Source organism: Ptiloglossa arizonensis, chromosome 10 (genome assembly GCF_051014685.1).
Source record: "Ptiloglossa arizonensis isolate GNS036 chromosome 10, iyPtiAriz1_principal, whole genome shotgun sequence".
Classification (NCBI taxonomy): domain Eukaryota; kingdom Metazoa; phylum Arthropoda; class Insecta; order Hymenoptera; family Colletidae; genus Ptiloglossa; species Ptiloglossa arizonensis.
Window position 1 is genome coordinate 11,358,016 of NC_135057.1, and position 13,643 is coordinate 11,371,658.

The 13,643-nt window shown below is 28.7% G+C and overlaps 4 protein-coding genes and 1 long non-coding RNA gene across 13 annotated transcripts in view; 3 read left to right on the forward strand and 2 right to left on the reverse strand.

Moving 5' to 3' along the window:
• Galt (Galactose-1-phosphate uridylyltransferase) lies at positions 1-2,547 on the forward strand. 5 transcript variants are annotated; one of them, XM_076321940.1, is made up of 7 exons: positions 1-201; positions 825-890; positions 971-1,140; positions 1,221-1,426; positions 1,494-1,722; positions 1,841-1,929; positions 2,153-2,316. In XM_076321940.1, exons 1-7 carry the CDS (start codon positions 186-188, stop codon positions 2,175-2,177), a joined length of 801 nt encoding a protein of 266 aa, XP_076178055.1. In that variant the 5' UTR covers positions 1-185; the 3' UTR covers positions 2,178-2,316. The 5 variants fall into 5 exon arrangements, with proteins under 5 accessions (XP_076178055.1, XP_076178051.1, XP_076178054.1 ...); XM_076321936.1 differs by having other exon boundaries at positions 2-201; positions 1,841-2,057; positions 2,153-2,547; XM_076321939.1 differs by lacking the exon at positions 1-201 and adding an exon at positions 438-584 and having other exon boundaries at positions 1,841-2,057; positions 2,153-2,546.
• Uba4 (Ubiquitin-like activating enzyme 4) lies at positions 2,520-5,481 on the reverse strand. Of its 5 annotated transcripts, none has more exons than XM_076321931.1 (6): positions 4,892-5,481; positions 4,064-4,621; positions 3,683-3,896; positions 3,311-3,609; positions 2,771-3,238; positions 2,520-2,705 (listed from the first exon to the last, which is right to left on the reverse strand). In XM_076321931.1, exons 2-6 carry the CDS (start codon positions 4,239-4,241, stop codon positions 2,554-2,556), a joined length of 1,311 nt encoding a protein of 436 aa, XP_076178046.1. In that variant the 5' UTR covers positions 4,242-4,621; positions 4,892-5,481; the 3' UTR covers positions 2,520-2,553. The 5 variants fall into 5 exon arrangements, with proteins under 5 accessions (XP_076178046.1, XP_076178049.1, XP_076178050.1 ...); XM_076321934.1 differs by having other exon boundaries at positions 4,862-5,481; XM_076321935.1 differs by lacking the exon at positions 4,892-5,481 and having other exon boundaries at positions 4,064-4,270; positions 4,478-4,824.
• On the forward strand, positions 4,891-6,963 carry LOC143152146 (ras-related protein Rab-39B-like). Its single transcript, XM_076321948.1, has 3 exons — positions 4,891-5,381; positions 5,955-6,064; positions 6,230-6,963. Exons 1-3 carry the CDS (start codon positions 5,274-5,276, stop codon positions 6,666-6,668), a joined length of 657 nt encoding a protein of 218 aa, XP_076178063.1. The 5' UTR covers positions 4,891-5,273; the 3' UTR covers positions 6,669-6,963.
• LOC143152137 (uncharacterized) overlaps positions 5,702-13,643 on the reverse strand; it is an 8,274-nt gene continuing 332 nt past the window's right edge. The window contains exons 2-8 of the mRNA XM_076321912.1: positions 12,633-13,457; positions 12,185-12,548; positions 11,804-12,107; positions 11,616-11,687; positions 11,443-11,513; positions 11,279-11,362; positions 5,702-6,379 (exon numbers count right to left, since the gene is read on the reverse strand). Coding sequence (XP_076178027.1) covers positions 11,455-11,513; positions 11,616-11,687; positions 11,804-12,107; positions 12,185-12,548; positions 12,633-13,457 — 1,624 coding nt within the window. The 3' untranslated portion in view covers positions 5,702-6,379; positions 11,279-11,362; positions 11,443-11,454. The remainder of the gene's footprint in view (positions 6,380-11,278; positions 11,363-11,442; positions 11,514-11,615; positions 11,688-11,803; positions 12,108-12,184; positions 12,549-12,632; positions 13,458-13,643) is intronic.
• LOC143152150 (uncharacterized) lies at positions 10,287-11,680 on the forward strand. Its single transcript, XR_012993515.1, has 3 exons — positions 10,287-10,718; positions 10,820-11,048; positions 11,195-11,680. It is a non-coding gene; the product is annotated as an uncharacterized LOC143152150 (long non-coding RNA).

Below are 13,643 nucleotides of genomic sequence, written 5' to 3' on the forward strand. Positions count from 1 at the left end.
TGCTATAAGTGTAGTATAGTGTTTCGTAAGATACGCAAACGTGTCGTAAATTACTGTACTGAGTTATGTGAGTATATCGGTGGTGAGAAAATATAATACGTATGACTTCTTAAATGTCTGATACTAGACATTTTTCGGCACATAATTGAAATATAAAGAGGTTGTGTTCTTCCGCCGTAATATAAATGTCTGCATCAACAGGTAAAAATACTTCAATTGATAATATTTTAATAGAAATAAAATGTTATATAAAATAAATATGCATATAATATAAAAATAATTATTTTATTATTCATCAAATACTTCTCGCTATTGATCGAATGGTATTTTTTGAACAAGTAAATTCTTAAAGATAACAGGCATTGGTCATGTGATTTTTTGCAATTTTCTTTTCATTTTTCATACCGAAAATGAATTTTCATAGTAAAGTAATGATAATTCTCCAAAACTTTATTTTTTGAATTCTCTATAATTAAAATTAAAATAATATCTATGTGAGCTATTGCAAATTTCGTATTGTAAAGTTGAAATGAAATCCACGTGACTATTCAAGTTTACGTTGCGGTTTATAGTATTCTAAGAGTGTAAGTTTACTGTGTGTGAACATTTTGTATCGTTACAAAAAAGTTGTATTTTGTTAAATATTTTGTTATTATTTCGTGGTTATTATTTAAACGTAATTACCTAACAAGTTATATAATATATTGTACATGTATTATAAATAACAAACGTGTTAGTTTACATTGTAAATCATCTTAGTAAGTAGAATATAAATTATTTTTTTTTTTTCATTTTTTCATACACGTATATTTTTATAATTGCAGATGTTAAGAAGGAAAATGTTCCACAACATGGCACAGAAACATTAAAAGAAGAATTCAATCCTACTGGTTAGAGTTCTTCCATTTTTGCACTGAAGTTATTTTAAATTAGAGTCCTATGTTTCAACTATTAGAACAATATTTTATAGAACATCAACATATTCGATATAATCCCCTGAAGGGAGAATGGGTATTAGTGTCACCACACCGAATGAAGCGACCATGGGAAGGCCAAATCGAAGCAATTATAGAGGAAAAGCTTCCAGATTACGATCCTAATAATCCGCTTTGTCCTGGCAATGTTAGAGCCAGTGGTCAGGTAGTATTTTCATATTTTTACTTCTGAATTTTATTTTCTTTAATAATAGTTAATCCTATATTTCTTTTTACTTTTTCCAGATAACTCCAATGTATGAAAACACATATTCATTTGTCAATGATTTTCCTGCATTATTAGAATCGGTTCCCACTCCATCGATGTCAGAGGATGAATTATTTCAGATGGATTCTGCTAGAGGTACATGTAAAGTAATGTGCTTTCACCCAAAATCAAATGTAACAATACCCCTTATGAAAGTGTCTGATATCAAGGAAGTGGTTAAACGGTATGTCTGTGGAAAAGTTATTTCCTATAATCTAAATTTTTGTTCAATAAATATTATTCTGCGTCAGATGGATTTTTGAAATGCTTGAATTGGGAGAAAAATGGACTTGGGTTCAAATTTTTGAAAATCACGGTGCTTTAATGGGATGTAGCAATGCACACCCTCATTGTCAAATTTGGGCCAGTTCTTTTTTACCAAATGAAGCCAAAATAAAAGATAGATACCTTAGTGATTATTATAATCGTAATAAGAAACCACTTCTCATTGATTATGTGCAGAAAGAGCTTCTTAAAAAGGTGGGACACATTACTTATATGATGTATATTTACATAAAATATATTGCATTATAAAATACACCACAATTAAAAACCTCTATATTTAAATTTATATATAAATTATTAATTTATTTTACAGGAGCGTATTGTATTGGAAAATCGAGATTGGGTAGTTTTAGTGCCATTCTGGGCAGTATGGCCATATGAAACTATGGTATTACCTAAAAAGCAAGTATCTAGAATGCAAGATTTAACAGAAAGTCAGCAAGAATCACTGGCAGTTATTATAAAAATATTATGTACAAAATATGATAATTTATTCAGTTGTTCTTTTCCTTATTCTATGGGTTGGCATGGTATAACAACATTGTTTATTATATACATTTGCTAAAAAAATATCTTCGTAACTAAAGTAATATTTTGTTCGTGTTTCTTTTTTTGTCATTTAAAGGCGCGCCGACTGGTCCGAATGCTAAACAGGATTATCCTTATTGGACTTTTCACGGTATTTACTTACCTCCTTTATTACGTTCTGCAACTATAAAGAAACACATGGTTGGTTACGAGCTCCTTGCACAAGCCCAAAGAGATTTAACACCGGAACAAGCGGCAGAGAAATTACGAAGTTTATCTAATTCTCATTTCAAGTATCCAGAAACAAGTTTAACTAGTTATGAAATAGATAAATATTCTAAATGAATTAATTTGTGTCACATATAACAATATATTTGTAGATGTATATGTTACTTGCATATACATTATTTATAAAACTGAATCTTATTGAATTATGGGCACATGAATTTTATGAATAAAAACCAAAATAAATATAATTATATTTAAAATTTTATATAATTAATATACAGGAAATGTATGATCGATTTTCTTACTCCAAGCATGAATTCCACCAATTATGTCTTTTATTTCTAAATTACTTTCATTTAATATCTCTTGAAGATGTTTTACAGCCTTTTGAGAATCATTCCCTCTTCTACACATAACATACACTAAAAGAAGGAAGATTTACATTTTGAGTTTAATAAAAATAAAAATTTGATACTTATATACTTACAATCAATTTCGTCATGTTCTTTTCTCATTTCTTGCATCTTGTTTTTTATTAGCATTATCCTTTCGTAATTATGAATTTCGTACAACGGTACATTTACAGAATTTTTTAAATGACAAATTTGAAATTCTTCGGGTGAACGTACATCAATTAACATGTGAGGTTTTGTACCTAATTTCAGTGCTGCATTATATTCCTCCACACTTATCCTTTCTTCTTTCTTTAATATAGTTAGTTTTGGATCTTTATCATTTGCTTTTGCTCCACAAAACTGTTCATAATCAATTAACTTTTGTATAGTTGGATGTTCACCGCACACGGCACAATTTACATTTTTGGCACGTAAATTAAAATTACGAAATTTCGTTTCTAGTCCATCGTATAATAAAAGTTGACCAGAGAGTATGTGAGGCATATTAAGCAGAACTTTTAGAGCTTCCACTGCTTGCAGAACTCCAATAGTACCAACCACTGTAATAAAGTAAAATAGTAGATTTTCTTACATAAAGGAATAAAAAATGAATGGTAAATAATTATGAATACCTGGACCAAATACACCGCCATCTCCACAATTTGTTACAGTTTCTGGAGGTGGAGGTTTGGGAAAAATACATCTGTAGCAAGGTCCATGATAATTAAATACAGATAAGTGTCCCTCAAATCTTAATGCTGATCCCGAAACTAAAGGTTTTTTACTCAGAACACATGCATCGTTTAACAGATAACGTGTAGCTACATTATCAGTGGCATCTAATACTACATCGTAACATTTTATTATTTCTAAAGCATTACTACTATCCAATTGGACTTTATATGGAGTAATTTTAATGTTACTATTTAGGCTGAAATTAATATAATGTATTTTTCATGGACATTAATTACAAAGTCAACATATAATATTGTATCAATTCATACCGATTAAGGTTTTCTGCAGCAGCATTTACTTTTGGTGTCCCAATGTTTGTTTCTGTATATAGCAACTGTCTATGAAGATTATTAATCTCAACATCATCATAATCAATTATACCAATGTGTCCAATACCAGCAGAAGCCAAATATAATGCAGCAGGACATCCAAGACCACCTGCTCCTACAATCAGCACTGCACTGCTTTTTATTTTTAATTGACCTGTAATTAAATAATTAGAAAAAATAGAATTCTATCTTAAAATAGTTTAATCAACATATTGAATATAAGACTATTAGAAAACAGTGGTTAATAATTGTAATGTATACAAAATATTTTGGAATGTTTATTTTAATAATATATTCTAACATTTTGAACATACAATATACCTTTTACGCCAACTTCTGATAAAAAAATCTGTCTACTGTATCTTGATATTTCATCGTTACTTAAACCATTGTCTTGCAAAATTTGTTTTTCGCGCCTTAGGGCAGCCAGTTGAACTTCCTTTGCGCGTAATAATTCACGCAACTCCGTGATTTCATCAATCAATTCTTTTTCATTCATGTTAAATAGGCTTCTAGGAATTAATTATTCTGTTTCTTGAAAATTTAAAATGAAAATTAAGTTAAAATTCTTAAATAAAAACAAGGAACTCGTTTAGGTTATATCGACATCTATTTCAAAAGTAGGATAGGTAAAGGTATTATACTTGTGAAGCCAAGTAAAAAAGATTACACGATGAAACAGGCAATCCGTTTGATAAAATTTCAACAGGAAAGAAAACAGAATTACTCTATAACCTTCGGTATTCTATTGTTATTCCTCGGTATTGTTGGCAATAGTCTCAACACCTATAAACTGTGTATTTAAACGCCTGTTCACTACAAGTGGTTTTGCATGTTAAGCGTGGATGATATTTCTATTGCGTATTGGTGTACATGAAACTGGTCAATTAAATAACAGCAATTAATCTTTAATCATTTGGACATTATAGATAAAACGCAAGAATCTTTATCAACTGCAAGTAGTGTAACAAGATACAATAAGAATTCTTTGCAAATAGTAAAATATTTACTTTAAAATGGTTTCAATTAACTAGATTCATTGCTTAAATTATATATAGTACATTATTTAATTTTTTAAATATATACATTGGAAGAAATATTATATATATTGAACATTACAAGTAAAAATATACAAAATCTTCAACTAACAAAGATCCAGCGTGTTAAATTATATGTATTTTGATTGCATTATATATGATATGTATGTATGATCGCGTGATATTTTGTAAGCGTTTAAAAAAAAGATTAAAAGAGAAGAAAGCAGAGAAAGCTGAAACGACTGGCAGGAGCTAGTTCACTGGAAATCACAATGCACTTGAACGCAATGATCCTCGCAAGATCTGCGTATTTATTCGGACAGTGTCGTGCGCAATAAGCGCAGTACAGTCTTAGGCAGAGGCAGGAAGCTGATGATTAATGTCACGGTCAGCGAGGTTCTCGCTTTTGACAAGTGTATACAGGAAAATCATGATATTTTAAGTGACAACGCGAGCGTTGCTTGTGAAGAACTTTAATCCTAACAGACGTCAAGATGGTGGAACCAATTTTTGACTTCCAGTTCCGTCTGATACTCATTGGCGACAGTAGAGTCGGGAAAAGTTCGTTGCTGAAGTCTTTCACTGATGGGAAGTTCGCAGAGGTACGCAGCAACTTTAATCGTCTCGTCAACATGTAGAAATTAATTCTAAATGAATACAAATGCTATTGTGCTTTGCCCTCGTGTTATTTTTCGTTCCTTTAATGAACTAAACTAAAATTACAGCTGGGTTTTCGAATGATCTAATGATTTTATTTCCATAATCTAGTAGCACAATTGGAGCATCTCCAACTGTCTGGTTTAAAAATACTTACATATATTGATGGATTGGTATCGTTTGAAAAAATAATGTTACGATACAGTATTTTGAAATCATTTTCAATACTTAAACAAATCGATTTTATTCCTTATTTATATTTATAGTACATATTGTTAATAGGTTAGTAAATAATTAGGTGTGTCATGTTGCTTGAGTTAAAGTTTGTTTTACGAAAGTGTCTGTATTTTTATAAATTATAAAAATTGATTTCAGCCATTATATTCTTTCTGAAAAAAAGGTGAAACTTTCGTCCTTTACAATTTTTTTTTTCGTTTCATTGATTTATTAAGAAAATTACTGAGTTAATAAAATGCAAATACTATGTATACATGATAGATTTTGTTTCATTTTTCTAGATTTCTGACCCAACGGTTGGGGTAGATTTTTTTGCCCGATTAATTGAAGTTAAGGATGGGACAAGAATAAAGTTACAATTATGGGATACAGCTGGCCAAGAAAGATTTAGGTGCGTCAGATTTTTGTTATGTTTTTCATAAATTGCACATAAAACTTGTAATATTAATATTATAGTTGATTGTATTCAAATAAATTCATTTCTTTTGCTTTCTTAATGAATAAATTGAACTAAATTATTATATAATCTAACAGTAAAATACTCTGTTTACCTTAGGTCAATTACAAAATCCTACTACAGAAATTCTGTTGGAGCACTGCTTGTCTATGATGTCTGCAGTAGAGACAGTTTTGAGCATATTCCTCAATGGATGATGGAGGCTCGTAGGCATATTGAACCACACCGCCCTGTATTTGCATTGGTAGGCTGTAAATTAGATTTAGTTACTAATGGGGGTAGGCGAGAAGTTTCAAAAGAAGAAGCAAGAGCTTTTGCTGACGAGCATGGTGTACATCACATCGAAACCAGTGCGAAGACCGGAGTTAATGTTGAAGAAGCATTTCGAAGAGTCACACAAGAAGTTTATAATAGAATACAAACTGGAGAATACAAGGTAGAAGATGGTTGGGACGGTATCAAAACTGGATTTGCTAGGCCTGGTGGTTTAGATTTTAATCTAGTTGAGGCAGAAGCAGCAAAAACTTCTTGCTGTTAAGTAATTGTTTAATTTGTTGAAGAGGGCAACAGTTCATTAGAATGCAGTGGATGTTATTTCTGGACATCAATTAAATTCTGTGTATGTGATTACATTTAAACTTTCATAATATTAATTTCAATTGATAAACAAAATGAAAATTATTTTTATCTATTAAAGTTGCATTCAATTGCATTCTTGTTTTAGGAAAAAAACTAACAATGAATATATATTGTGTATAAGTCTCGTATAGACATTTTTGTACATAGCTTGTATAAACAAATCAATATATATCATTAAAACATATAGGCATTGAGCTAGGAGTGTTTTCTATCTCATTTAAAGGGCAAAATACATAAGCATAAAAGAAGTTCATGTTTATAGAATAAATTTAACTAAAGTGTTTTTATGTATTTTGTCATACAAATTAACTGTTCTGTTACATAAGGAAAATAACGGCTGTGCTTTATTGTCAAAATCATTTCTGTAATTATGCAACAAAAATCTATCTAAAAATTTCATGAGAAGAGATGCAAAACTCTTCATTTATGACACAAGATATTTATTTACAATAGATCAAATTTGAAACAAAATTTTCAGTATAAAAGTGAAATTGAAGATTACACATTGTATATACATAAATTATTAATGAAACGCTTATACCAGATATATTGATTTATTATTTCTTAAACATTACTAGCAACTTTTTGTTTTTAATGCCACAGTTTGTGATAATGTTATACATACATGGGGAGCTAAATTAGTACATACTTTTGCTATTGTTCATATATAAGTAAAGGCAAACAGAATAATAAATTATTACCTATTATAATAATTTAAATTACAGAAACAATATGAAATGTACAATAATATTTATTCTGATTTTAAAACATTGATCAGAGAATTATTCTGTACATACTATATCACATATTTATGTGAAAATCTTGTTCAAATATCTTGTTATGGAATATCGTGTAGCTAGTGTACCTTGATTTATCTTAGTATGAACTAATAAGTAACTGCTTTATTATATTTTTATCATAAGATGTATTATAAACATGCCAGGTTGAGTACAAGGCAAAAAAGGTTTTATATAATGTACTATAATATATTTCTAATATAACCATTTTTTACCAGGTTGTATGTTTTACACTTTTTCATATCTATTTTTAAAAACAGAACACCAAACTTTTCCGACTTTGATGATATAATTTTAGAATGAAAACACATATATTTTTAAGACAGAAGCAAATTAATGAGAGTAAATTCAAGTAAATGTTATTTATACGACTTGCGTATTTTTGTGCAAGACTAATTGACTAGGAAAATATTTATTTACATGCAATAACATTATTGTATGCAATGTATAATACTTTTCAGGTTAAAGAATGCAGTGAATTCTGCATTTGTATAAATCATAAGCATAAATGCAGCATGAATAGAATTTATTTGTGAATTTTTATACTTATCAACTGTGGCATAAAGCAAAGAAACACATACATATTAAAAATGTGAACAAATACTGTATAACTTGTCATCAAACTTGTATAGTTCTCCATACAGGACATTTAACTTTTAGTCAACAGATAGTACTAGGATATATGTGCAGTGTTACAAAATATTGATTAACAAAATGAGTTTTTATATCTATAAGGAATGTAAATTTGTTATATTAATACTATCCAAAGTTGTAATAAGTTCCTTTACATTTTTAAATATTTTCTTGTAAATAGAAATTGTCGATTTTACATTGAAGTTGTGAACTATTACAAATTTCTGTGCTATACTGTTCTAATATATGCACACATGCTTACATCGTGGGATATATACTTTCTAATAATTTCTTCATGAAATGTATAAGTTTATGTATTATTTGAAAAATTTCAAGATACATAAATTTTTGTGCACTACACATTTATATATAATCATGTTGAAAAATAAACAATATATCATAGAATTCCATATTATTTTTCTATAATTCATTGTATGTAGTTATTGAATATCACATTCTGTCCAATAACAGAAAAAACAATTTGCCATATTTACATATATTCATGTTGATATTTAACATTAAATATTATGTTTTATGTAGCACATTATCTACATTATATAAGACTGTGATTAATAGAACAACTAAAATATTTACAATATATAGATTCTCGTATTTAATATACAATAAATGAGAATGATTTATTCACAAAATGTACAAATGGCAAAATTTCATACATACATACAAACTTTTCAAATAATATACCATAGGTGTCAATATCTTTGGACTATACAAATTATTTTTAAATCATATATTCAGATCTGGAACCACAACTTGATTCATAAGTGTAAAATTAAAAATTTCAGTACAATAAATGAAAATGCAATAATTTAAATAACATTATTAACAGAATTAAAAATATTATTTTTTAGTAACAAAAAAATAGATTATTGTTGCACAAAATCAGTGCTTCAACTTCTAATAAAAAAATATATTTAAAACTTTCATTTATGTATTAGTTATGTACTATTAAATATTTTAAAAAATTTTAAATTGTATCAATAACAATTAAACATAAAGTCCAATTTATTATGCTACCTATATAATACATGTAAGTTGTTTTTCATACATGAAAAAAATAATTTAGTAGTAAAATACTATAGGAATAGATATTTTTTCCCTGAAAAATAACAGTAATTATAATAGCATCTATATCTTTGTAAATAAATTCAAATTATAACATTCATTACTTTCTTTTAGAAAAGGAACATTCAGAAACTTAAATTTTAATTATTGGAATATAAAGAAAATATCTATTTGATATCAAAGATATGTCCATGAAAATGATACTACAAATACTTATATTATTTTATAGTTTAAATAATTATATACATGTTTACATTATAGAGATGTTAAACATTTTACAAGGAGCTAGCAGCAAATATACTATTATAAATTACAATTTATTACAATAATGTAATAATTCATATGGATTCCCATTAATAAAAATGTGATTTATAATATGATATTTATAATATAAATATTTTTTTCAACTTGTACATTATTTTATTAGAATTTTTTTAAAGTAGTACTAAAATTTATTTTTTTAATTACTACTCCAATTACAATTTGTTAATCAATAAAATATCTTTACTGTACATATTACAAGTAATAACCGCATATTAAATTGTTCATAAAATTAGATTAAAATTGGTGAAAAATTATAATAATCATAATTTTATATTCCATGAAGTCAAATCTTAAAGATTCATATTCTTAGTCATAACGAATTCTTATTTTTAATAGTACTAAGCTCACTATTTTGGAAGAGAAATGTAAATAGTTAATTGTATTTTAAATGACTAGAAACGTTACTATTTTTTTCTTTTCTTGCTATTATTATGTATTCCTTATTTTGGCAAGAATAATGTAATGCAAATGTATGAAATCGTGGACACTTCCTTAGAAATACTATATTCAGGATGTATATAATACTTGTGTCTAAGTAATATTTTCTAGAATTATTAATCTGTACAGTGTAACTTAAGCAATTTAGCTTAGGTATTTTATATTTACAAAACAATTTACTACCTGAACTATGTACACAAAGATAATCTCATAAAGGAAAGGGGGAACTGGATTTACAGGATTGCAGACAATAAGTAGTTAATGGCAATCCACTATGAATGTGAAATGACAAGGCATCTTAGTGGAGCAAGTTGTAAAGTAAACTTAGAATAGGATAAAAACAAACTCGGAATAGAGGATATTGACTTAATTAGATTGAAGATATTCCACAATTGGAGTTTTTTTTTAAATTCCAGTTTAATATGGAAGAATTGAAATCTCCTTTATCAGACACACGAAGTTCGTTGAAGATGACAATACAGAGGAGGGTGGATGACTGATTAATTTAGGGTGGACGGAATCTATATTGTTGAATTTGGATGACTTCAAGTAGGAGGGAGCAGATTGAATGTTGATGAAGAATTTTAAGAACCAAGAGTCCTTTTTAAAAAATAAACTGTGATAACAATTATACTTTCAATACATATTTGACAGAAGAAACTATAGACAATATGGTAATATGATTAAACTGTTTCTGTTTGAGCCAGAAAATCCTGATTAGATTATTAGATCAGCTAAAGCTTTGGGAAAAATGAGGTTAATCTCAGTATTAAAGGACATTTTCCAGAAACAATTTAAGAGATCAAAATTCAAAGATCACTGATCGGATCAAGGACAATTACAAACCTAATTACTAAACAAAGAGGCAATATCTCTTGATGTGGCTATCGCAGATACTGTAGGTGATTCCTGATAATAGAGAGAATTGAAAGTTTGTCCTGAGATTCATGAAGAGCATAGAAGATGGATGATCAGAAACCCTCAGGTGCAGATCAATAGGAGCGGTAAGTTTGAATTAGGACGATTAGTATAAAAAAATGGAGTGTAGAGAGAAATAATGAATATATATATATATATATATATCAATGATATCTGGTGATTTTACGAAATTTATAAAATTCAAAGATTCAGTGCAGCTGACTTTGTTTAGATCAAGGACGGCATGATGAGAAAAAGAGGGGAAGTATAAATGGTTAGTGGGCATAAGAATAGCAATATGGATGCAGAGACATACGTCTACTCTAGTATTCACTGGATTCATGCTGGGTGAGTTGATACTTCCCGCCCCTTTGTTGTATAAACTGGGTCCCAGAAGCATCTGCAACACAGTATATAAAGTATGAAATTAACGTAGAAGAAATAAAAAAATAAGAAATTTTCTCAGTGATAGATGCTAACCAATATTTAATTTTATCCAAGCACCTCATCATGGAATGTCCTCTCAATGATCTGTGATTGCATGTGTCTAACTTAAAGGCAATTCAAGAAAAGAAGGTTTTGCATTTATATAATAAGTGAAGTATTAACATTGCAAAGGATCACTTATCAGTTTTACTACTTCAATGACTCACATCCAAATAAAACATATTCTTCTCTTGATAGCCAAAATGGACTACCTTCTTCATATTCAGGTGGAATTTTATCTGAAATAATTATTTATGTGAAAAAATTAGATATTCAATTAAAATATAATTATTTAATTTTGTCTACTTAAATATATGAACATATTATGTAAATAAAGATTATTGTGTGTACTTACCAGAATGCACAACTAAAGGCACATACGTGGAACCCATAGCTACATTCCAACTATGTGTACTAGGACAATTTCTCACTTCCAAAATTTTGCTATATTCAGGTAATAATTCTTGTAAGTCTTTAGTTAATCTTAGTTCAAAACCTGAGAGGTCTGTGTTACCTCCAGTAAGTAATATGTTTGAAAGGCAATTATACATTAATTCTCCTGATAAACCAGATGTTACATCTTTTATCACTTGTGGTAAACCAAGATTAATATACATCATTTCAGGAGCAATATATAATTCAGAACCCAAGGAAACTCTCTGAAAAATATTTGTATCTTATTACTGTCTTAATATTCCTGTATTTCTCATCAAAATTTTTTCCTGAATTCACTTACCCAAAATTGTTTATAGTCAGCATAACTATTAACTCTAAGATTAATATATTCTCTAGATTTTTGTCCTACTCGCTTTTCTTCATTTCTAATATTATAACTTAGTCTACACCTTTCTTTAACTGCTAATGTGTCCAAATATGATACAGGAATTTGATGATATTCTTTTGGCTGCCAATGCATAGCTTCTTTTAAATGATAAGCAACATGCCAACCACCCACAGGTAACAATCTCCAACGTTGTGGCTTAACACGACCTCCAATTACAACAGCTACCGTTGTACTGAGAGCTCCACTATCAACAACTACACATGTTTCTATACCCTGCATTGCACATGCTGCCAAAGGTTTTGGAACCAGACATACTCTACAAATTACATTTTTATAATAACTATAGTTCTTTGATTATCTAAAAAAATTATATTCCATATTTATAATTTCCTTATTATACCTTGCTATTTTAACTTCTTGAAATAAATAGTGCAGCAACTGTTTTCTGAGTGTTGGATGCATAGCTAATGGTTCACAGAACATAAGAACTGCATTGGGTTTTCTTAATATCGAAGTTAAACTCATCTGATGAAATAAGTGATCAACAAATGTTTTCAGAACCGCAAATGTCCCATCACTTAATAATGCTTCTGCTGGACTAACAACATCAACGTTTGGAATTCCAAGTACTTCAACAGTATCAGTGCAATATCCATTTATAAGTTTCTCATAAATTGGATTTGGCCTTGTGTAACAGGTTGGATCATTTTGGTGTGTAATTAATCTTTTTTTTTCTCTGTATAATTTTACAGGATTACAAAATACACAAAATGGACCACTAGGCCTTGGAATTTTAGCAGTCGCTAATTCCGATAATTTCAGTAATTTAAATTTTTTAGCCAATGATTTTCCATCACATTTTGGGTGTGCACTACTACTTGGTACATTTTGGGTTTGAGTCTGTTCCAAATGTGTTTCATTATTATATTTAGGTATACCAAACATTGAAAAATGTCTTCTCAATCCAAAATTTGGTGTAATAACCCATGTGTATTTATTTCCAATTTCAATTACCACTTTTGCACTGGAACCTTCAACACAATTTCTTTGACATGTGTAACCACTGCAGTGATGACATTTTGGGAAACGAATATTTTTTCCTAATGTGATTACCATATGTAATCTATAACACATTGCTTTAAAACTGATGCTAAGCAGTTGTAAACACTTTATGTCTGGAAATCTAAAATGCACCTTTGAAATCAATTGTAGCCACTTCATTTTCCTACAAAAAATACAAACGATTTTTAACGCATAATTAATAATTATGACTTCTTAAAAAATGTATGTAGCTTAAGTTATTAATGTATAAATTTCAAAAGGATCGACGAACAGAAAATCGCTTATATAAAGTTTGCAGAAGTTCAATATAAATTCTATTGTTTTCTTAAAAACTAAAAATAACACTAAC